At 39.7% G+C, this 24,724-nt stretch overlaps 1 protein-coding gene across 1 annotated transcript in view; it reads right to left on the bottom strand.

Annotated features, from left to right (window-relative positions):
* The window catches only part of USP10 (ubiquitin specific peptidase 10), a 49,051-nt gene that overhangs the window by 10,364 nt on the left and 13,963 nt on the right, over positions 1–24,724 (bottom strand). The window contains exons 2-9 of the mRNA XM_071440770.1: positions 18,870–18,938; positions 15,846–15,891; positions 10,396–11,421; positions 4,808–4,899; positions 3,172–3,281; positions 2,671–2,726; positions 1,384–1,487; positions 576–675 (exon numbers count right to left, since the gene is read on the bottom strand). Coding sequence (XP_071296871.1) covers positions 576–675; positions 1,384–1,487; positions 2,671–2,726; positions 3,172–3,281; positions 4,808–4,899; positions 10,396–11,421; positions 15,846–15,891; positions 18,870–18,938 — 1,603 coding nt within the window. The remainder of the gene's footprint in view (positions 1–575; positions 676–1,383; positions 1,488–2,670; positions 2,727–3,171; positions 3,282–4,807; positions 4,900–10,395; positions 11,422–15,845; positions 15,892–18,869; positions 18,939–24,724) is intronic.

The raw sequence follows: 24,724 nt of genomic DNA, 5'->3' as shown, positions 1-24,724 counted from the left end.
ACTCTGCATACAAATTCTAGTGATTCTTTCAAAGTAAATTGTCCTCCAGCTTTGTCAGGAAGAATTTTCATATCATTTATTATGTTGGTTTGTATTAGATAGAAAAAGAGAGATATTAACAGTTGGTTTACAGGTCAGTGAAAAAGACACTGATGCACTGTTGAACTCCCATGGAGAGTCAAAAACCACTGACACTGCATGTGTTATAAATGACAAACAAGACTGATAACTACAGTTAGCCCCAAGTAATGCTCAGCTGGGCTCAGAAAAATGTGTAATATGAAGTTTTGTTGTTTAGAAGAACAGGGATGTGACTTAGAATTCAGAGTATTGCCAGAACCATGATGCCTTTCCAGAAACCCAGTAACTCTTCAGATCATTGAGAAACTGGGCAGAATGGACTCACTGTGTCCAGATTTGACCAAAATCTTATTTGCTGATGTCCCAGTCCTCTAAAACATGGCATTCTGTCCCTACCTCAACCTCCACTTCAAGCATGACTCTGTATTATGGAATCATCACACAGAACCAGTATTTGAATTGAATTGTTTGTTATTAAAAAAAAATCCACTAACTTTCATTATGTGGAGAGAGAAGTTTCTTGAGGGTCAGCATTTCTTCATGTAGTCCATTGAGGATAAATCCCAAGTATTCTTCAGCATCCTCTTGCCTGCCCTGAACAAAATATTTTTTCCAATTAATCCTATGATATCATCATGGTTTCCTTTGAACAGAAGGTTCATGACACTGAATAAATGCAGCATTCTCCTATTAATTTAGCAAATGCTCAGTCTCAAGTTATGTCAAATAAAGCTTAAATTTTATTATAAGACAAACTCTTTTTTAACTAGTTAAGCCCAAACTGTGCTAAGCAGCATCAGCTCCACAATGGCTACAAGAATTCTGCATTTTTCTCAATACAAATTCCATTTAATGCGTGAGTTGGAATTTTTTTCTCCCCATTTCTTTTACAACCACTATTAAAAGTTACTGTCAAGCCAAGGCCAAATCAAAGGATGGTTTGAATTATTATCTTTTCTTTATATTGAAATTAAACCTGACCTTCAATCAGTCTTAGCTGAATTCCTCATAAAAATGAACAACTGCTCATTTCTTAAATGTAAATCATTGGTAGCTCCATTATACAAAGAGATGTTCCATTCCAACAGTAATTTTTCCATTATTCTGACATATCAAACTGCCAAACCTGTAATTAAGATTTTCCTATAATTCAGCTCCCAAGACAGTTGAGCCTCATTACCATGAAGTCTCAATGAGCTGATTTTAGTGGCATTTGAGCAGAGCCTGAGGTTTTTTGCAGAGTTTTAAGGACTGGGACTGCCCTGCAATGCAGTGGCACAAGTCAAGGATTTGAAATCTCACCTTTTCTGACAGACTTGACTTTATAACTGTCAAGAGCCTGTAAATGTAGGTTGGTTCAAAGGCAGCTCCTGGTCGGATGTCTCTCACGATTTTATCACCTAAAGCTGCAAGGTGAAAGAGAATTCATGGAAGTAATAATAAATAAAAGGGATTTTTTACATTATACCTTAAGAGTCTCTTCACACATCACTAATTTTGGAGTCCAGCACTTTTTCTACTAATGGTTTAATTGTAATTTGGGGTTTTGAGCCCAGAAGTTATAAGACACAACTCTTATTGCTTTAAAACAAATCACCCTGCATAAACTCACAGCTAGTCAGGAAAAGTTCTAAGAAGACTAACAAGAATATCAACAGCCATCATAAAAAACAACACTTTTAGTGCTATTTGCATTTTTGCATTTCTTTTGTACTCGAAGAACTCATCCTTAAACCCTCTGTGTGTCTGCATTTCTAACAGATCACTTTTGCTCACTGCAGAATAAAAACCCCACGAACAGCCTGACAAAATGTTCCACTAATGGCAATACAAGGCCTCAGAACTGTACTTGAAAACTACACAAGAAAATGACCTACAAGTAAAAAGAGTTGCATAAGCCAGTAAGATTTGTTTCACAGAAAGAAACCACAGAAATGTCTGAACTGTTTGGAAATCACTGGAACAACCAGCTCCTCCTGATATTTCCTTATCCTGTTACATAAAGAATAGTTTCAGGAATGTGCTTGTTTCTACAAGTTTGCAATACAACAGACTTGGCTTAAAATGAAGATTAAACAACTGAAACCTTTAAAATCATTTATTTGCATCCAAAAATATGCTATTCCTCACTCCATAATCACCACTGAGCCTAAATATGTATAAATAAATATGTATTAGGAGAAATCAGATATGTCTGAAGTTTTCCCACTGGAATCAGAAGCCAGGATAATATTCCTGCAGGCAATCTCCAAGTGCTTAAGGGACCTGTTATGGGCCCATTTTGCTCCAAATCAGTGAATGTTCAGGATTTAAGGAGCAGAACTGAGCAATCTGCTAAACCAACAGTTGGAACTATGGAAGGAAGGAAGTGGAGGAAAATATAAGGAGTATCAATTGATTTTCTTAGAAAGGGCATTTTCTTAGAAGGCATCTTCACAATTAAGTGAACCTTCAACAAAAACTGCTCTTATTGCACTTCTACACAAATAGAAGGAAAAAATCCAAGGTGCAACACCTCCTCCCATGCAGATCTTTACCCCAAAGGCTTCTCCCCATCATTTTCTGCTTTGTGCCCCTGCTCCCACTCACCTTGCTTTGCTTTAGGAGGTACAGGCATATTAGTGAACTCATTCATTAAACGAACACTGAAACAGAAGGGAAGCAACTGGACATGAGCAGCAATTTAACACTTAGAAGAACAAATAATAAAATTAGAACATTGTCACTCTGACTGCCAAAACAAAACAAAATCAAGGAATATCGCAGAAATTTGGGTGAAGTTCAGACATAAAAATCCACCTGAGCATTGCAGTGAAACCCAGGTTTTGGGCTGGTCCTTGCACCTCCCACAGTTCATTTTTTGCACATTAAACACTACACAAAACTAATATTCCCAAGGCAACAGGAATTATCTTCCTTGACAATCCAAGCACTTGTCAAACACCAAGTTCATTATAAAAGAGTGTCACCCAAAAACACATGAAAAACTTCTGGCCACATATAAGCTTCTATCAACAGCCATTGTTAGGTGGTTCTGAATGAGCTGAGCCAGATCCCAGAGTTTGATTCCTTCTTTCCCAAGCTACTTACAAACTGTCTAGCATTGGTGTGGAGGTGCACGGCCTCTGCGATTTGGAATACATTGGAATGGACTTCATTAAATGATACATTGGAGGGCAAGCAACCAAGGCTTGCAGGGTCTATGCAGTGGCATTAAGGAAATATGCAGAAAATTACATCTGTGCATTAACCAAATATTCAGTTATATGCAAAACAATAAAAATGCAGCTCTGTTTTCACTATGAAGTAGATCAGTCCAAGAATTTAACTGGAAAAGAGGATGAAGCTTTATCACAACATTAACCAATAATCTACAGAAGTTGGATTAAAAAAACCCCAGCATCTTGTAACATGCAGTGATTTCAGTGACATTTTAATCATGGCAAAAACTTTAATTCATGGGTAAGGAAACATTTCATCCAGAAGCAGGAGAGGAAAAGAATTTTCATAGGAAAGACTTTAGAGAATTAACCATTTGAAAATTGGCAGGAGATAACCTGGAACACATTTTCTGACAAGAATGGAAGAAACCAGCTGAAACTTAAAGGTGCTGAGTCACCCCTGCAACCAAAGCAAAACCTGCTGAGGTGTGAGACATTCTGCAGTGCAAAGGCTCAGGAGCAACCTGGAAAACTCCAGATATGCTGGAAGAATAATACTCTAAAAAACATCATAATTTGGTGACAGCAGTGAACAGAAGAAATGCACTAAAAAACTGGAGGGAAAGGGAAATGACAAAATAAGGCATCCATCTCAACAGCTGAAGAGAGATTAATTTGACCCTCTACAATGTGCAAAAACTGAGTAATAAATTCCAGTGCAAAATTTCTAGGTTGAAAAAATGGGAGCTAAGATATATAGTGTATATAACCAGATGAGTGCAGAACTGGCTATGGAAGAGAAAAGCTTTATTTAAGGCACAGTTGTTGGCCTAGAAATAGTTTATTAGGATCTGCCATGATCAGTCCTGAAATTAGTGTTAACATTTTTCACTAGCAGTACCAACACTGGAACTATCTCGAGTGCCACTTGCTGACATGGGAGACAATTTTTCTTAATGATTAATATTTTTATTAATATCATAATATACCACAGAGGGAAGGTGCTTTCTGTTCCTCAGGGTAAAAGTTATTTTTGCAGGGGAATCCAACTCCAATTCATTAAGAACAAGCTCATCTTCCATATGGAATGTAGTGGAATTAATTTAAATTAAATGCTGCTTTACACAGATGAGACAACAGTGACAACCTGCTCAGCACAAACCCAAATGATCCACTTAAAACTGCAAAACAAAGCCCAAGTGTAAGAATAGTTGCTTCAAGTGCAAAAGAGAAATAACCACTTAAATGGATGCACAGAATTAAGGAGAAACACTGCTAGAAATCACAAGGGTTTCAGTCAGGAGAAGTTACACTTCTGAAATATTGTGAAACAGGTAACAAACTGCAAACAGGATTGCAGGGGAACCCTGCACACTGGGCTCAATGATCCAAAATCCCTCTGGATTTCTGGCTGCTACACTTCAACATTTTAACCACAGGAGCAGGATCTGGGAAAAAAACCCCCACTTTTATAAAATACTTACCAGAACAATCCAAAAAAACTCTGACAGATATAATATAAAAATATCAACTTAAGAGCATTAATTTTTCCCAGGGAAGGATACAGCATTGATGTAGCACCAGTTTCCTTTGTTGATCAGCCCTCGGGGTTGCAAAGACACTGGTTTATGTATTAGTCTTACATTTTCCAGTATTTCTGCAGAATGAGAAACAGTAAATTGAGCATCAACAAAACTCTCGTGGCCATCAAACAAATATCTGCTGCAGCATTACACCGTAATTCAAATCAATGAGGAAGATTCCAGAACCTCCAGCAGGTGATTTCCACTCCATTCACCCACTTGTCACACTCCAAACCAGACCAGGCTTTTCTTCCACCAAAGATGCTGGGATTGAGAGCAGGAGATGCTGATACAAAACTGATCACTGTCATTCCAAAGCAAGACCTACTGATTTGGGTGTTTCTTTTCCTAAATCCAGATATTTTATTTATATTGCTACACAGATACATACACAGATATAAAATGCCATAGCTGGAATCACTTGTCACCAGTTTTATGAAGTATTTCCCACATTTTTCTGCTTTGAAGCAGTCTCAGTTCAGAAGTTTCACCATCCACTATCTCACAACAAAATCATCTCAGTGCAAACACACAGACTGATGTGCTCTGCTCTTCAGAACACACAGTTTTATTTAACACTTCCAAATCTAAGAGATAACAGCCTTACATAATGTAATTCCTACTCTTTCCTGCTTTCAAAACCCAAGTTGAAAACTTAGAAACCACTGCACATTAGTCTGTCCCAGTTATGAAACCAAGAACAACAAAAGGAGCTTTTCCAGGAATCCTGACCTGTTATTTAGAAACCTAAATAAGAACTGTTCAAAGAAAATATTGGAGCTCATATACTTGAAACTTGCAAAATAAGGTGTATACAAGACAAAATACAAACTGCAAGTAAATATAGCAATTGTGTACCAGTGGGGTTATTTTTTTTTTTTATAATAAATGTGAGGGGCTCTAAAGCTCTTGCAAGCTATAAACTGCAAGATTTTGAGCTGTTCACTACAGGACTAAAAAGATAAAATAACATGATGTAGGTACAAAAGCAGAGGAGATGGCAGAACTGCAAACAAAATCCACATCCTTCTACTGCCAAGCTATCTCCCTATCTATAAGGTCATATTTCCTGCAGATAATATCAGTTCTAAGCAATCAAAATTGACAAAAAAAAAAAAAAAGAAGAATGTTTAATTCAGTTGTCTATTACATAAAGAACGTGCCACCTGAAAGAGCAGACAGCAAAGAAATGTAAAATGCAAGATGAGGTAGCACAGATGCAGAGCAAGATTCTTTTCTAGTGAAGGCTAAAATATGTTATTAAATTACTGCTAAAGAACTTCAGCATGTATTGTCAGAGCAGCAACATTTGAACTGTGCTCACACACAGTATTTCTGTTAACATAATTAATCATTGTTGAAAATAAGGATAAAAGTAACAGAAAAACTTTCTCATTTTTGTGTCTATCAATAACTTTTCACATTAACTTTTTTCTTCCCCATTTTTGCATCATGCTCAATACAGATATTAAGAGGACCTTTAGCATCCTCTTGTGGTCACAAAGCTGCTCTGTGAACAGGCTCCAGTGCAATTCCTGGCAGTTTTGCTTCTCTTAACAAAGACCTGGGTTTGTGTACAGAACTACATCCAACAGCACATTTCCAGCTCACATCTAACACACAGTAACCAAAGAACTTTTACAAGTGTACCACACGAAAAACAGACTTACGACCATGAGAAAAATTTAAAATTTCAAAACCTGTTGGAAAGCTCAGGTCACCACCCAGGAAACTTATTTCTTTTAGAGGGTACTGATTTGTGAAATGAGGAAATGTTTAGATATTTCTATTGGTAAACAGAAAGCATTTTGCTGAAGTTCATTCATTGGGTTTTGTTATTAGCTCTCAATTTGTTTTTAACAAGGTAATTTTCTAAACAAGGCAAGTCCAGAGTTTAAGGCAAGAGGAGCCCCATGGATATGGTGTCCATGCTGAAGAGACAAAAGTGGTTACAAGTCAGGAACTGAACTCTTGGCTTCAGGCCCTGATTTAGAGAATATTGTCTCTGTCACTCTGACCTTTCCTCAAATCTGGACAAGGCCTAAAAAAATCCCAGGACAACATTGCTGGATGGGCCTAAACAAAAATATTTCTGTAAGAATGCAGTTTGAATGTACAAAAGGCTGCATTTCTGAGATTATAAAACCCCCAGATCCTGGATGCCTCCACAACTTCTTGCTCTAGGATGTACCTACCTTTACAATGAGAAAGAAATCTTCTGCTATATATTGGAACACCTTTCTTGCAATCTGAATTAATTTAATTTTATCACTTCTTTACTTCTTTAATTTAATTTCTTCACTTCTTTACGAATCATCATCTTCTTTATGAATTTGTTTTGTAAATTTAGATTTACAACCACGGTCGTGCCAACAATATCATCTGAGTCAAATTAACTCTGAATATTTCATGTTTGCCCACATGGTTTTTAAATCTTATTTCCAATTTTGCTGCTGCACCATGAAATTTTCCTGAATTACCAAGTAATGCCCAAAGGCTCCATTGCATCAAGTCCTCCACAGCAGAATTAGTTATTTTCCAGGTTTTCCATGGGAATTGGTATTAACACACAGTGGGGAAAAGAAACTTTGTGTTCTTCAGCTGTACCAAAGACACTCATCAATTCCCTAACCCTCCAGATCCTTTTCTCCAATACATCTACCATTAGTTCTTCACATTGTACTCTCATTTGGTTTCTGTTCTGGTGCCTTCCATACTTGCATTTATTGGATTCCCTTCCTCCTAATTTAAAATCATTCCAGATTTAGTCAGATCTTAAAAGTTTCTGTTCTTTCATTCAGCTGAAGTCCTGCCTGCTGTAAACTGATTTTATGGGCACTGTTACCTCCATCACCCACAGTGAAAACATTGCAAGAAAACACGATTCAGAAAATTGTTTTAGATTCTCTCACTGCAATTTTTCCTAAGATCACCAAAGAAGAGTTGTAAGACTACTCAGAGAATTGATATTTTTTCCAATCACTTATTTCCTCAGCTTGTTTTCAACACTACATAAGGCTTTATTAATTATCAGGTTATAATTGTAGGGGACCAGCTGTGAAGTGTGGCAAGCAAAGCCCTGAAGAGTCATATTTTTACCCATATAATTTATGACCTTACTATCCCTTAGATATTAATTATTAAAATGTTTGTCCTAGCATCTTAATTAGGCTGTGGTGCATAATTACTACACTGGTCCCTTTGTACACATACAAGTGCAGCACCTGCACAGCAGACACATCTTGGACACTTGCTAGAATTACCTCTTCTGTATTTGTTTGCCATCAACATTAACATGACATTTATCTGTTCTATTTATTTTCTAGTCCTGATCATCTCCTTACCTTATGTAGCTTCTGTCTTTGAGACTAAAGGAACCACAGATCTCTGCAGGCTGAATTAAGCAGCATGAAATTATCTTCAGGGTGCCTGTGAATCATTAACCTCCCTTGTAATAACTGCTGAAATTGAAGTACAAACCAACAATTTGTCTCTGGAAAAACAACTTCTTTTCTTGTGTGCTGAGCACCTGTTCTAAATAAAACCTGTGCAGAAGGAGCTTGGCACTCCAGCACTGGGTTGTTTGTTAATTTTGCCTGCTAACTCAAGATACTTCAGCTGTAGAGTTTACCTGTGTCCAGCACCCCATGGAACTTGTGGGCAAAAATTCATTCCCATTGGCATGAGCTGAAGCTGCTGAATGTCCAAAAAACCCACCAGGGAAACAAGGAATACACCTGATAAACACACAGAGCCTCACACAGTGCAGATCACTGAGGCAGGAGATTTAAAATCAAATATCTACAGAAGAGGGCAAATGATGTGTCTGGAAAGCATGAACTGAAGTTCTTGTAACACATTTTTGAGTGTGGGAGGATGAACAAAGCACTCAGGTACCTGTTTTCCAAACAGGACAGAGAACATTCAAGTACATAGAAAGAAAATCAAGAAAACCACCTTTTTCCACAGAGCAAAGCACTGATCACATGGCATTCAGATCTCCAAGTAAACATTTTACACCAAAATCAACAGTATCTGAATTACAGGAATTGCAGCAGTAACTCCTACCTAAATCAGCTACAATGAGCAGATGAATTCCATTTATCTAGACTCAGATTATTCCTCTGCCCAAAGAGCAAGCAAATAGTGAAGGTGCAGAAGAAAACTGGGTAAAAGTTACACTTGTGTTTTACTACAGTGAAGACAGAATAAAAAGCTCTGCTCCCACCTGGTGGCAAAAAATAGTACAGAAACAGTGAAAGTCTAAAAGTTAACTTACAGCTGGAACAACTTGCACAAGAGAAAAAACCTTTTCCATTTATGGCAAGCAATCCCAGCTTTATGATGGTCACAAAAGAGTTTGAAGATAAAAATCTTTACCAATTGATAGCTTGAAATTTTAAGACAACATTCTCCATATGGTTCATACAGACTGTAATCACCTGCTTTTATATATATATATATAGTTTTAATACAGTGTTTTTGACACCTAAGTGGAAAATACACTGAAATATAAATTATTCTGACAGCTTTTCTCTCAAGAGACAATCCTGAGTAATGAAACCATTGCTGAGTAAGGAGGGCAGGAGAGGCAGCATTCAATTCTGGGCACTCTGAACATCATCTCCAGGTCAGCTTCTGTTCAGAGTGGAAACCTGACTTGAAGCTGTCACTTTCAAAACAGCATTGTACCTGTAAATTAGCTTGTAGCATAAACAGCAGGACTCTGCACAAAGCCATCTCACACACTGACCACTTCACAGATTTAAAGTAATTACTTTGGTTCCAACACTGGTGAGTCAGTGACACAAAATGCACCAAGCTGGGAGAACTTCACCATTTCTGGCTGAGTCTGCACAACCAGCCTCCTGCAGTTTCTAGCATTTCCCATTAAGAGCACAAATATGACAGGACCAAGAGTCAAAGCTTTTGTATCACTCATTCCCTGATGTCCCCTCTGGACAGCTCCTTTGGGTTATTCTTGAACTGGGAACAGCTAGCATTGGTTATGGATAAAGCAATACTGATTATAATGGCTAAATTGGAAGGACAGACCACTCAAGAAGCATATTAGTAAATATGGGATTTCCTGAATTGAAATTTCTGAAGCAAGACCTATGTAGCCATTACACTTCAACTGCTGTTTAGTGCCCAGGAATTTCAGCTGCTTTGGTATAAATACAGTAACACTGTTCTTCTAATGGAATACTACAAAATTGTGAACACTGGATAATGTGACACACCATTTTCTGAACAAACCTAACATATTCTCCTTTTTGTAACAGCACACAGCCCATTTGAAAGCACAGATCACTTCCACAGACTGTTTGACAAGTTGTTTGACAAGCAGCAATAGTTTCCCTGTACCTGGGATAATGACACGGCAATGCCTGCTTGGAATGTTTACTCAGGGGGATACAATCTGGTTAATTCAAATGACATCCTCCATGCAGTGTTTGAACAGCCAGCTCATTAGCAGAGGAATGTTCTCTATCAATAGTGCACACTCCTGCTTACAAGCAGAGCTAATACCCTTGCAGTGTAACATCCACTCGTGTGTATAACTATACCTGCAATCTTTATGGCTACGGGATCCTCTGAAACTGGAACAGGTCCCTCTTTGACTTCAACCTGTTTTTCAGGGACCAGAGGAGATGTGGCAGGAGGGGTATACTTAGTCTCAACATAGACCACAGATGTGGAAGCAGAGGGCTTGGAATTGTGAAAAAGACTAGCCCACGACTTTGCAGGCTGATTAACAGGGACTGATCCTGCAAGCGGGACCGTTGCCTCAGTAGTAGGTGAAGCTTCCTCAGGCTTAGCTTGGTCTGAGTCAGTGCTTTCCACAGTGTGCAATTCTACCCCATTGGCAGCTGTGTCCTCACCAGAGGATTCAAGTGTTTGTCCATTAGTAACGCCAAGAGTTTCAGTAGTATCAGTACCAGCATAAGCCTGTACAACAGCTGTCCTTAGGGGGCTCTCTCTGACGGCCTCCGGGGGGAGGCAGAACTGTTCCGAATGAGCGAGGCGGCAAACCTCGGCCTGCCCGCCAGTCCTGCCGGGGGCTGCGGCTCCGGGGCCGGGCTCGGCACACGCAGCTCCGGCCAGGAAATCCACGGAGCTGCCGGGGCTGCTGCAAGTCCTCGGCGTGGCCAGCGAGGGGAGGTCTCCTGCGAGCTCCGCGTCCTCCGCGCTCAGGCTGTTGAGTCCCGCGGCCGAGGCGTGGCCGTTCACCAGCGCCTCCGGGGCAGCCACGCCGTCAGGGACATCTTCCAAGTAACTGTAGTATCCAGGGGGTCTTTTTTTCTTCTTTTTCCGCTCCCTCTGCCCCAGGCCCCCAGCCAAGGCGTCGTTTTCGGCGTTGGAGCCGCTGTCCAGAGCCAGGGTGGGGTCACTGAACTGGCAGTCAATGGAGTTGTAGTTTGTGTCGCCGAGAGCATCGTCTGGGCTTTTCTGAGCGGGTGCACAGCTGAGAATGAATTCTGGAGCCTGAGGATTCAGAGTACTCGAGATGCTGTAGTCGGTGTTATTCAGGACAGATGACTGAGTCTCGATAACTTCATTAACACCAAATTCTATTCTCTGATACTCTTCCCCTGGACGAGAGAAAGCAAATCTCAGTTAGAGAATCCCATTGAATCAAAAAGCTGCAAAAGCAAGAAAAACACTCTCCTATTTTCCTGTAATTGAGAAAACAAAGTATGCTCCCCAAACAAAAGGAATTCTCATTCTCAACCATGACAACTTCCAAAAGATCATTTTCTTAAAGATAGCAGAGCATGATTCAGGCTTTCTTAACCAGAGTTATGTAATTTCCAAATCACTACACAATCCTGCACATAATCCCAACTAAATTCCCCTCATAAGAAAAACTATTAAAGTCCAAGGTCTATAGGAGTAATCTGTATTAAATTGATTACTGGATAATTGCCTATGCAATATGGTGTAACACTTAATTCCATGCTTTTTTCAAGCCAGTCTGTTCAAGTGACAATTACAAAATCCAAGCCTTTCCCTTTTTAACTTTTCCATATGTGAGGTTTGCTTTTTGAGGGGCTGGGTTTGGTTTTTCTGGTGGGATTTATCACAACCAAACATAACTGAAAAATATATTTATTAATTGCATGGAACACAGCAATTAAAGCTTTTGAGCCTCCGAGCTCATTTACAACTTCTTTAATTTTATCACAATTAAATGTATTACCATGTGAGAGTAATGATATCCAGGATTTTGTGACACAAAATACAACACATTCCTCAACATAAATCAGCATTCAACTTGTACATAGGAATTGTACTAAAAACTTATGAACAGGTTTTTTTGTTTTATTGATTGATTTATTTACCCTGGAACTAAAGAAATATTTTCATGGCAGGCTGCAGCATCAGGAAATCTTTTCAGCCACCAAGTTCTGCAATTTCCTGGACTTTATTTATTGCTATAATGTATGTGTGCTAAGTGGTAACACTGAATACTTCAGCTACAACTATTTCTGTAACTACTGGGTAAAGATATAAAATGAATGAAACAGTTTCAGGAATTTTGAAGGTAAGCTGACATTTTAAAGCTCTGCAGGTCTTTCTGATATTCATGTTACTGTTTCAAGGACATCACATTTTAATATTTTGTGTTTCCTCAACGATGGGGGCTCAAACACACATTTCCAATTTTTAAGCCTTACTACAGAACCAAACAACACTAGGTATTAATTCCAAAGGAATTAAGTGGATACAGCATTAAACCTTAAAGATTTTGTGCCACTTACATTATACATGACATCAACAAATACATATTTGCAAGTACACATCACAGACTCATTAAAAATGAGGTGGATTTTTTTTTAAACACAACAAAAAGCAACAACAGTTCCCAGAAAAGAAGTTATTCACACACCTAAGGAAATAATCCTCTGGGAAAACAATCTTGTAGGGAATATTTTGATATATGACTGTCAATATAAAAGTTTTGCAGTTCTGGATGTTTTCTAGAAAATTCTGCTAACAAATATTTTAGCTTTAAAAAATGTGAAGGGAACAAGAATCTGCATTTTTTAATATCAAATGAAGAGTAACAAACATACAATGTGTGTTGAGGTCTGACTTATCCATGCAATACCAACATATTATGATTTAATGAACAAATTATAAAGATGTTAATTGACTTTCTGCATTGATCTATTAATCTGACTAAATGAGAAGCAAACAGGTCACATATCAACTTCAATCTTGCTGCCAGTCAGACTAAAGGAGACTTTTTAAAAATAAAAAAAAAAGGGGTAAAAATTCCACACACATCTGGTTTCTCTTCTCTAAATCATCTTAGGAAGAGAGTGCATTTCAAATTTCTAATTTCTAAATTTCTAATTTTTTCCCCCCTTCCCTGTGAGAAAACATTTTTAACACCCTGTCTGCCATTCACCAACCACTTCTGCAATCACTGAGGAGCCATCAGCACCCAGCAGAGAGGGCTGAAGTTCCTTTTTAAAAAAAATCAGCAGCCTGGAGCCAGGGAGGGGGGAGCTGTACCTCAGAGCCTGGGCTGGCTGTGCACACACAGCTCCAAACTGCTGCATCTGAGTGCAAATGCAAAGTTTTGGGGGCTTTGAGGGATATAAATCCACAACAAAACCATTCCTCGTTAGTTCATCTGTTTGTGGTTCTTTCTACCCTTTGTTACAGCAGCACAAAGCACAGGCAACGACTGGTAACACCCAATATTCCTCCAGCCTTGCTACAAATTAATTACTGGGCACATTTCAAATCCCTACCAGCTCAAATAATTCATTCTTTTTCAAAATCCAAGTTCAAGAAAATAGCAATTGCTTCAAAGCAAAAATGTGGATTCCCTCCATGGGTGAGTCAGGTCTGTCAGAGGCCAAGGTAAAAGCTGTCACCTCTGTACCCCTGTCCTGCTCCTCTGCCCCAGCAAGCTCCCAGCACTTGTGTGACCCAGAGCTAACCTGGCACAAAATATCACCTAAGGGAGCATTTTTACCAGTTTTGGTGAATTTATCAGTTTATTGTACACTAAGGAATCACAAGAGCCCACTCAGGGCTAGTGGGGAGTAGAAAACAGAACACATCCCTTATAGAATATCATAGGCTGAGACCTTGCCAAGAACAGAACTGATGCTGTAGCATTTAACAAACAAATTAGGGAGTTCCAGCTGAGCAATTAATCTTTGTCCCTTACAGCAGGATTAGAATAATAAATACCAGTAGCTATGTACAGTTAGTCTGTGGAATGACTGGCAGAAGCTCATTTACTGTAAGATGGTGTCAAGTGCATTTGAGAAAAATAAGAGGTAATTTTTTTTCTTATTTGTTTTGACTTTCCACTTTGCTTCAGGGCATCTTTGTTTCAATCTAGTTCACAGCTCTATTTCTGAATGGACTGAAACAGATCTCTGTGCCATGAACAACATGGCACACATATTGAAACAAGCACCACCAGATGCTCCAAGGCCAGTCTATGTACAACCCCAAAATCTGTGAATGCACAGTACTAATTAGTGTGAACAGAGTTCTGCATATTAGAGCTTAAACCATGGTTTGATTACTCCTAGTAGGTGTTAACAGATATTCTGATTCTGTAATAGAGTTAAACACTGAAGAGAAGTACAGAAAGAAATGAAGACTATGGGGAATGGTAACATGGTATGTGTGTGTCATCATATATAAATACAAATATTCTGCATAACCAAGCATTCCAGTTTAGTTTGCACAGCTTCCTATGCAGCCATCACAGTGAGAATGTGCATGCACAGTACAGTGCAAGATTGTTAAAGACATTTTTCAAGCAAAACCTAATTTGCTGTCATTACCTAATCTCAGGGCTGGGAGGGGTTCTCTCAAGGTCTAGGAATGATCTGAAAGACATTTGTACAAACCATCTTTCTGTATGGCTTGTGAACATTAAAATCTCAGTCTGAAAGAACAAAACTTACATCTAGTTAGACAAAGAAATACATGACTGGATGCCCCTGTCACCAACAGACAATTCACACCATATGGTCTTTTTAAAGAACCTTTCCAACTCCAATTTTGGACTACTCAGGGTCCTAAAACTGGTCCTGTACTAAATAAAGCTCCTGAATTGTCAGAAGTGCTGCTGATCTGCTCTCAAATGAGCCCTGTGCTCCTCCTTTCTGACTGCCTGTCTTGTTTATCTTTAAAGGAAGGCCAAGGTCTCTAAGCACAATGATCAGGGTGCAGTTTGGTCCTCTTCTGAGCACTTAGGAGAAATGGTCAGTCAGATACTCCCATGATTTTCCAAGGAGAGCTGGAGTCATTTTCATCTACATCTGTCTAAATCTCAGCTTCCTTGCTCTCTGGTTCAGGGAACAAACCAAAACCTGATTTACTTGCAGCTTAAAATTCTGTGGGAGTTTGGTTAAAACTATTCAGAGTGAGGATCACAGGGCAGCTCCCACCTACCTGTCCACTTCTTGCAACCCTGAAGTAAGGTCAGCTTTTAAGAGGTAAGGGTTGAGGCAGAGGAGACCTGTGAGTGTTCCAGTTTTAAAAGGGGAACCCTGTAATTTATTTTTAAATCAAGTCACACCTTCATCAAGAGATTAAAAAAAAAAACCAAACCAGGATTCTCCAGGAAACAGCAAAGCCAGGCAGAAACAAGAGTCAAAGGGAGCACAGAGCAGAGCACTGCCTGCAGAGCAGTCTTGCTGTAACTGTTAGAAAATACTCATGCTGTGGCTCTTCAGCCCCCCTCATTTTCACAGCCACACCCTGCAGAGTTTCCACAGGACTGTGGCAGCACAGTGCAGGAGGAATAAGATGCCCATTGGAATCAGCTGAAGTTCAATGCAGGATTTTCAAAACCTCTCACAGGTATCATTCAGTAAAGTTTAAAAATCCAACCTGTCTAATTATGCCTGTGTAGGTGCTGAGCAAGTTGTAACAATTGTATTTAAAGAGAGGTTACAGTAAATCTCAAGAAAGTGTCACAACCTTGAAGTTTAAAAAAAAAAAAATCTTGATTTCTTACCATCATGAAACTTACCTGTGGATTTAATACCACATGAAACTGTTTCATTGTATGGGGGGAGCTGTACAAAAAAGAAATGAAACTCATTTAAAGGCAAAGCAAATCTATGAACATTTCATATCAGTTTCATATGAAACATCCAAACATCATAATTGAGATTTGATTTTTGGAGAGGATGCCTTGAACTCATGCTTCTATATTTATCAAATCCCACACTGCAGCTTCAGGTGTCCTTGCAGATTACCACAAGTCCTGAGAGATAAAGATTATCTTGGTTACACACCACAGGCTCACCAACCTCTCAAGCAATTCAACTTCCAGCATCTTTCTTCACCGACTCATTTTAGCATGAGGAACACGAATCCTCTTTTTAGATAAAAGCTGGGAAAGGATGAAACAACCCTTTGCACAGCCAACAATCACACCTGAACCTTTTGACTCTGACCTGCTCCAGGGTGGCCCTGGGAATGTTTCAGCTCAGGTGGGTTCTTGAACACATTGATCAGCCCAAGCACGAAGCACCCACAGCACAGAGTGTGGATCACTCCTGTACAAACCCTGCCATCATTTTATGGACTCTGCCAGAACCTTTGCCATGGTGTAACCACAGGGGGGCAATTCCTGAGCCCCCCACCTGCCCCTAAACCTCCTGAGCAGCTGCAAGTGCCTGCAGAACTGGCAGCCATTGCCACACTGCATTCCAGCAGCTCCTGGGGAACTGGAGCTGGTTCTGCAGTGGGAGACACAACCCTGAGGGGACAGAGCAGCTTTACAATGCTGAAACAAATAAAAGATTCCTTTATTGAAGTTTTCCATTCCCTAAGCTACACATACTCACATATCACCTTTTTAATGCACTGCAGACACCAGTGCATCAGAAACAGCAAAAATATTCCTGAAATTCCACTGCAAAAGTATTTAAAAAAAACACATGCTGTAAATCCATTTCTGAACCTCAATCCATCTTAACATATCATCTTTTCAAGCCAAAAATGAGGATCAATGGGTCAAGCTCCATATTAATTTTGAACACAGGTTCAATATCATTTTACTTAGAGGTAAAAAAATTACTCTAAATGTCTATAACAAACAGTTTATGACACACCTTGCAATTTTTGTTTTTATCCAAAGCAAACCTTTAGAGAATAAGAAGATTTTTAAAAGGTAGTCAGCCTTTTGGTCCCCAACATATCAGAATAATCAACAGCACTTTTGCAAAGCTGACTTGCTCCATACACCAGGGTTGTGTGAACCATCCCATGTGTCAAAAATGTCACATGTAAAAGGGACAATGTAAAAGGGACATTTTAGACAACAGAATCACTGGCTTGGAAGAGACCTTCAAGATGGAGTCCAACCCAGCCCCAACACTCAACCAAACCCTGGCACCCAGTGCCACATCCAGGCTTTGTTAAACACACCAGGGATGGGGACTCCACCTCCTCCCCAGGCAGACAACTCCAGGACTTTATCACTTTTCCATTAAAAAACTTTTTCCTGATATCCAACCTATATTTCCCTTTAGCTTTAACTACTCCTTTGCCAGAGTCCCCTTGGGTCTGTGCTTAAGGGACCTGAGAGGGACAGCAGCACATGTGGGGACTGTCCCCAGCACAATGTGTGTCAAACACCACTGCAGCATTATCAGCTCTGACTTGTCCTTCTTGAGTTTCACCCTGCCTTTTTCAAACCAATTTTTTACACCAATTAGTGTAAAGCTAATAAGTATCATTTTTATTTCATCATCCAGGTAATTAAAACATGGAAGTGAACCAGATCAAGGACAAACTTAAAGGAACATTGTTCAACAGCTCTTTATTTTGACAGCTAACCAGTAAGTGGTACACTGAGAAAATGAAGTCACACTGGTGCTGGTGCTGCAGGCTCATACTTTGAGAACAGCTCAAGATATGACATTTGCATCATCCCCTAAGTAAGTGCTGAAAAAGCTGATGGGGGCACTTCAGGTGACACTCCACAATGTCCCACTGCTGTGACTGCAATTACAGTGGGAGAGCAGCAGGATCATCACAGCTAACAGGAATTACCTAAGGATCTCTTCTGCTACACAGCTCTCCCCCCAAAAAGAAATGCTGTTTTTCCTTTCTGAATTTCCCTTACTCCCCACCCCACCTCATTCCCTTCATGCCCTTTGGTTGTTCAGCAGTTTATTACACTAATTACCCTTGGAAAATTAAGCTCCAGGAAAGTAAGGCACATTAACAATGGTTTGTAAACTGTGACAAAAGGATTTCCCCATCTACAGCTTGAGTGTTTGTTTCCTTTCTGTTGAGAGGGCAGGATGGAAGCATGACTGAAATGGCTGAATGGAAATGTCTGGAGGAAATGCATGGAAATGGACCCAGAGGAAAATGATTTTTCAAGTCTGGAGATGAGGACAATGGGATAAAACTCCTCCCTGTAAAGGAAAATGGTTTCATGATTGTCTACCAAGAACTACAGAGAACAAGAGGCTGCAATACTATGTGAGGATGTAATGAACTCCAACACAAAGACAACTGTTCCCACTCTGTGGCTCCCTCTGTCACTAATTAGTTCATTATTAATGCATTTCTCAGACCTCACACACAGCTTTCTCTGTGAGCACAGCTCTGAGGGTCAGCAGGGCTCCACCTGGCCAAAAATATTCACAATTCTTGTCTTTCAAAAGGCTCCCAAGACTTAGAAGCCCACCTTCCAACCAAGAACTCTGCTGGGAAAGTTCTCAGTATCCACCCCTTAAAAAAAACCCATCAAAACTGAGGTACAGGGCTGGAAAATTCAGCATCAACATCCCACCACTGCTGTCAGCTAGTCCAGCTCTGAAAGATGACAAGCAGAAAGTGGAATCATTAATTTATGTCTAAAAATTGACTTAATGTCCACATACATGGAAAGAAGGCTACTGAATAAAATTTTCAGTTTGTAAATTAGCAAGCCAAGTGAATGACAAATATTTGTATTGTTGTATTTTAAATTCACACAAAGAGATGGAGCTTTCAAACGTTATTTCTAAAACAAGTTTAAAGTAGATCTTACCTCAACAGAGCATCGTGGAGTCACAAAGAACTGATTAAATTCATCAGGGCTGAACTCCCCAAAAATATACTAAAAATAAAAGAGAAGGATCTTTGTTAAAGGGCTATTTATATTCAATACAATCAATAAATTCATATTAAAATCCATTACTAGAATTCAAAAATACCCATGTGCTGGGAGTCAGAAACTCTACCTTGCATCCCAGCTCCCTCTTGGTTCCTTCCTACATATTTAGCAAAGAACTTTAGGCTCTGGAAGGGTAAGCAAAGCATTTTCCTTCAAATTCCCATTGGAGTGATCACAAACTGCTCCTGATCCTGTGACCAGTTTAAATCCATGTTTTGGATGCAGCTGCATCAGTTCAGACAAGCCCCAGGCAAAGGCTGGTTTGCCTTCTAAACCCACCCCTCACCAAATGAGAAAAAAACCAAGAATTACTTCTCCAGAGTTCTCCTAAATGAGGAGTTCCACATGGCTGAGTGTACCTGAGGGCACAAAGAACTGAAACTGCTCAGGTGTAGGAGAACACACAAAAATCATCAATTCTGTTGTTCTGTGCCTGAAACTCTCCATAACCTAAAATAAAACATCTTTCCCCAACATTATTCTCCTGCAGCTTTTCAGATATTTTGCATCTAGATACTCTCTGAAAAAAGTACCTACACCAAGATGACAAAGCAAATTACACTAAAATGAGAAATTTAATTTACAGAAAACAAAAAATTCCCAATAAAAAGGCCTGACCTGTTGGCATTTTACAGCACCTGGAAGTTTACAGAAACTTCCCCTCTAGCTGTAATTGAATAACACCCAAACATTCAGGACAGAATATTAGGACAGAAAGCAGTTAAACAAGGCTGAATAAACTGCCAAAACAAAGAGGACTGGAAACCACTCTTGGCACAAGCAGGTCAGTCTGGCCAGCACATCACAGCCCCCACTCCCTCCCATTTATCTCCACGTTCTCCCAGAATTCTGGACAATTCTCTGCTCTCCTCCACCCTCCCACCAGCAAAGCTTTCCCAGCAGTTTTGAGTCTTGCTCGTGGTAAATCTTTAGCTTGGATTTATTGAGACACAACAAACCAGAGTAGGAGCTGAGGCAGAGAAAAGAATTCCTAAAATCTGGGAAATCATCTGCAGGCTGCTGCCACACACTGCACACACAATAACCCAGTCCCAGGGGGGTTTTCCAGACTTGAGGTGGTTGATTCCAATGGAACTTGCTGTTTACATGACTCACAGCCATCTACATTCATAAATCTCAAAGCTGAACTGAAAGCCAAATTCCACAGCAATTACAAACCATCGTTTTCCTACACAAAAAGTGATTTATACACACACCACTTCCACGTGTGGCTGAGTGTGCCCATTTCAATGGCCTTCAAGTTTTTTCAAAAACTCCTACAGTAATCTGGTTTAGACTACAAACCACTCAAACAGTCAAAACAAACTGGGACATGTGGGATTCAAAGAGTGAAGAACAGTTAAACATTTAATGCTTCAAAAACTCTTCCCTCAGCCAAGGGAGAATCCAACACCCAAACCCAACAGATCCCTAAATTGTACCCAAGTGGCTTCACAGCTCCTGGCACAGGACTCAGCCTTGGTTTATACTTTCAGTATAACCAAGGCTTTTTTATTCAGCAACACATGAAGTAGAATTCATCATATTCCAAAAACAAACTGAAGAAAATCACTTGCTGACTCATCACTAAAATTATGTTTTAGGAGGTATTTTTGATGCTGTCATGCCACAGAACAAAACAATCATCTCAAGTGGAGTCTATTAAAAGTGATATAAATCCAACCCCAATTTCTCCATCTAATAATGTAATACAGTCATTTCATTACCCAGCATTTTAAGCAAAGTATCACAGGCCTGGTACATCTTTCTGAGCTTCTGTTTTAATGAGGAAACAAGACAAAAAATGGAACAAAGTGATCATTATATCAATATATCACTTATAATATTATAATATTAATTAACTGTTATAATAACCCTATAATATTAATTAACTGTTTTAATGGTGTATTGATATAGAGAAATTTGTGTCTGTGCAACTCTTCCTGTGGAATTTAAAACAGGACTTTAAATATTTACCAATATCTCATCCTAGTCATACTAAAGCTCAAAAAACCCTTCCCATTTGGCCTTGAAATAAACAGAATTTGATCTGATTTGCTTTGATTTACTAATGCACATTAACACCAGCATTAAGTCACCAGTTGAAAGATCCCTGCATGATAAATGAGAAAAACAATGTTTCAAAATAAACTTAATGATATCTGTCCTTAAACTTAAGGACTGATGCCATTAAACCTGCCCAGTTTAACCAACCTCCTCTGCCTCCAGTCATCCTCATCTCTCCAGAAATAACTTCTGCAAGCTGGACAGAATTTTCTACCCTTTTCCAGACACAACTGTGCACTCGAGTGAAAGAGAACTGTGATAGCACATCCCTTGGCAAGTATAACAACCCCTACCAAAAAAAGACAGGATTCAGAGGGGAAAAAATGTATTTTAAGCAATTTGAAAGATACTGTAACTCCCTGCCTGCTGTCCATCCATCCATCCCAAGCAATCAGTGTACCTGGCACTCTACAAGTTACCTATGTAAGAAAATACTTGTTTAGTTCTAAAACAGCATCAGCATTGCTGCAGAACTTACCCTGTACCATTAATTCAAATTTTGAAGGTTTTACAGCATCTTAAATGCCCAAGTAATAAGAAATTTTAAGCAAGAACAGACTAAGAGCTTATAAAAAGTAGCACACCCTTACAGGAATATCCTTATTATCAGCATGAGTTTTGGGGTCCTACCTTGTTTGCACCCTCAAAATTACTCCCCTAACCTCAAAATTCTCTTTGCCTTCTTTCCAAACTGACAAATAAATGTTAATGCTTGGAACATGGAACATTTAATTAAATTACTTACACGAGCTACTCACAGTCAGCATTAATTTCTCCCCCACTCTATAAATAACATTTTAACACATGCCAGAGATACACCAGCACGTGTTAAAAGCTTGGCCATAATAATTTCTGATGCTTTCAACTCCAATTTTAGTATTTTCAAGTGTGTAAGAAACACAGAGCCATTACAACTGCATCAGAGTGATGCCTTTGATGCCCAGCTAAGCTGCCCCATGCTGCCCCAGTCTCTGGTCCTGTATGTCCCAGCACCCCAAGGCCCCAGTCAGGGATGACAGACAGACTGCACAAGCCCCAAGAACAGTGGGAGTGAGACACAGACAGCTCAGGGTCAGCCCTGGAGCAGGTGAGAGATTGTGCTGTGCTGCAGATAAGCTGCTTGTGCTGCTCCATCACTGCTGGGCCAAGGCAGCACCAGCCTCTCACCTGCACCCACGACTGCACATGAGCACAGAGCTCACCTGGCCCAGGCAGCAACACCAATTCCTAACACAAAATCTGGCAACTTACAAACCCAAAATATTCATAAATATTACCTGTGAAATCCTGGGCTTTCATTAAGAGCTCTACACAAATTTTCAGACAAAACATATGTATATGTATTCCTCTAAGACTGTTTAACATTCAATTGCTGATTTCAAAAACTGATTTTGATTTATAGCCTCAGACAAAAATGCAGCTGCTTGAAAATCACATTACACAGCAGTCAATGGTGTCAGTGTTCACTCACAGGAGCACATGGATAAAGCTTGGGAGATCCAGCCTCACACCAAGACTGAATGTGGAAGAAAATCTATGGAGAACACTGGGAGAAAGTTCTGAAAATTTCCAACTGTAATGATATCCCCAGACTTGCTTTTAAAGATACCTAATCCCTAAAAGGCTTAATTCAGTCCCATCTGCCCTCCCTCTCCTGCCAAAGCCTCTCCACAGCTCTCCCAGAGCTGTCTGTCTGTCCTGGCTCCTGGGAAGGAATCCTGGTGGCTTTGGGAGCAGGAGTTTCACTGAACTCTGCAGAGCCACCACTGACCCTGCACTGAGTGTGCTCAAGGTCCCCCAGCCCAGGGAGCCTCATTTCTGTCCCAGATTGGAAGCAGATCAGAACAGTATCAAACACAGCCCAGTGACCTTCCACTTGCAACTGTGTAAAAAACCAGATGGGAACTGCAAACCTCCTCTGGGGCTGTGTGGGAACAACGGGGCTCTGTGGAATTCCTGCAGAGAGGGGATGAAACACAGCCCAGCTCTGCCCCTGCTGCCTCTCCAATTCCTCAGCAAGGCCCCCAAACTTCTCCTCTGCATGGATCAACACCTCTAAAGCCCAAACACGCTGATGGATCTATTCCATTCTGCAATTCTCAGCAGTAACCCAATCTGCCCATTCACCAGAGATGTACAGTGTTAAAAACACACTAAACTCACACATTTAACTCATGAGAGCAAACGTACACCAACTTAATCAAATGCCTTGCTTACACTGCACAATCAAGTATTTATGTATTTTCCACCCAGTATCTTCCATACTGAGGTTCCATAATCAATCACTCAAGTTCTGAACTTTGGGAATTTTCAAATATTAATATCTTCTTGCAGATGTCAATGTATGAGACCAAGGATGAAAATAAAACTAACAATGCCTGAATAGACCTGAAAATGAGGTCATTTTAGAAAGGATATATCAAAAATCTTTCCCTTCAGATACACTAACAACAACAAGCACATTAATTAAAGAAAAAACTGCAAAATTAAACATACTTTATGCAATTCTAAAATGGCATCTTTTCTCATGAAGCTGCTGGTGACATGGCTGTTCTAGTACTCCATATTTCATTTATTTGCCTTATCGGCACCTATCAAGATTTTGCAATAAGGTTTGGGCATTGAATGCAAAATATTGTCATACTCTTGGGACTATTAAAAATCCCACACAACTAAATTCTTAAAAATAACCAAAGAATCAGTTAAAACTGTAGTTCTGAAATGCTTCCTGCAAGACTGAAGAGAGAATAAAAGAAGAGCTGCATCTTGACTCTCTTCTCCAAGTTAAAATTTTAAAACTAGAACATTACAAAAATAATCTGCAGATGAGAATATTCTTAAAAGTGTAGCATTTTTGAAATATATTTTTTCTAAAATACAAGTTAGGAACATTGAATGGATGAGACTATTAAAGCTGAACAGTGTTCCAGCTCACTCCTGAGCCTCTGGCACCAATTTCCACGTTCAGTCTGACATGCTGCAAGGAATCCAATTCCCTCTATTGAATCCCTGCCTCCCAACATTAACTCTCTTCAGAAAAATACTCGTGTTCAACACCTTCCTTAGAGCAAATCCCAAATCCTGCTGATTGTCAGCCACTGGTGTTTCCAGTCACAACAAAACTGGAATCAGTTTCTACCTTCATCTCTCCAGTGTGATTACAGCAGTGTAACATCCAGCTGCATTCTAGGAGATTCTACAGCACTTGGAACAAATAATTTCATCAATAACATCCCCTTTACATCTTCAAAGTATTATCTGCAGCTAGATTTTAACATAAATTACATAAAATGAATTAACCAAACAAATATATCCAAGAAGCTTTGTTTTCTACCACTCAGGAATGAAAGTAAAAGTACTTAAATATTTGTGTAATAACTCTGATCACTGGGCAACATCTTAACTATGCAGATAAAAGCAGCAGCAACAAAACTAATCCCAAGGAGGGGGGGGAAAGACCCCAAAGGGTTAAAATAAATTAAAATTAACCTGACCTGCAAGCTGTGCCCATGCTGACTGGTTTGTGCTGTAGTCCCCTGTGGAAGGGGCTAACAGCAGGCCTGTTAGCTAAAGGAGCAAGAAGAAGCTGAGAAGTAAGAAGAAACTGATAAGGAGCTCTCTCCAAGGCTGTAGCCAAGGAGACCGAGGGAAGAAAGATAGAA

Source organism: Agelaius tricolor, unplaced genomic scaffold, assembly GCF_023055355.1.
Source record: "Agelaius tricolor isolate 1412-34295 unplaced genomic scaffold, bAgeTri1.0.p SCAF_15, whole genome shotgun sequence".
NCBI classification, from domain to species: Eukaryota; Metazoa; Chordata; class Aves; order Passeriformes; family Icteridae; genus Agelaius; species Agelaius tricolor.
Note: the sequence above shows the minus strand (reverse complement) of the source record. Positions and strands in the feature narration are given on the sequence as shown.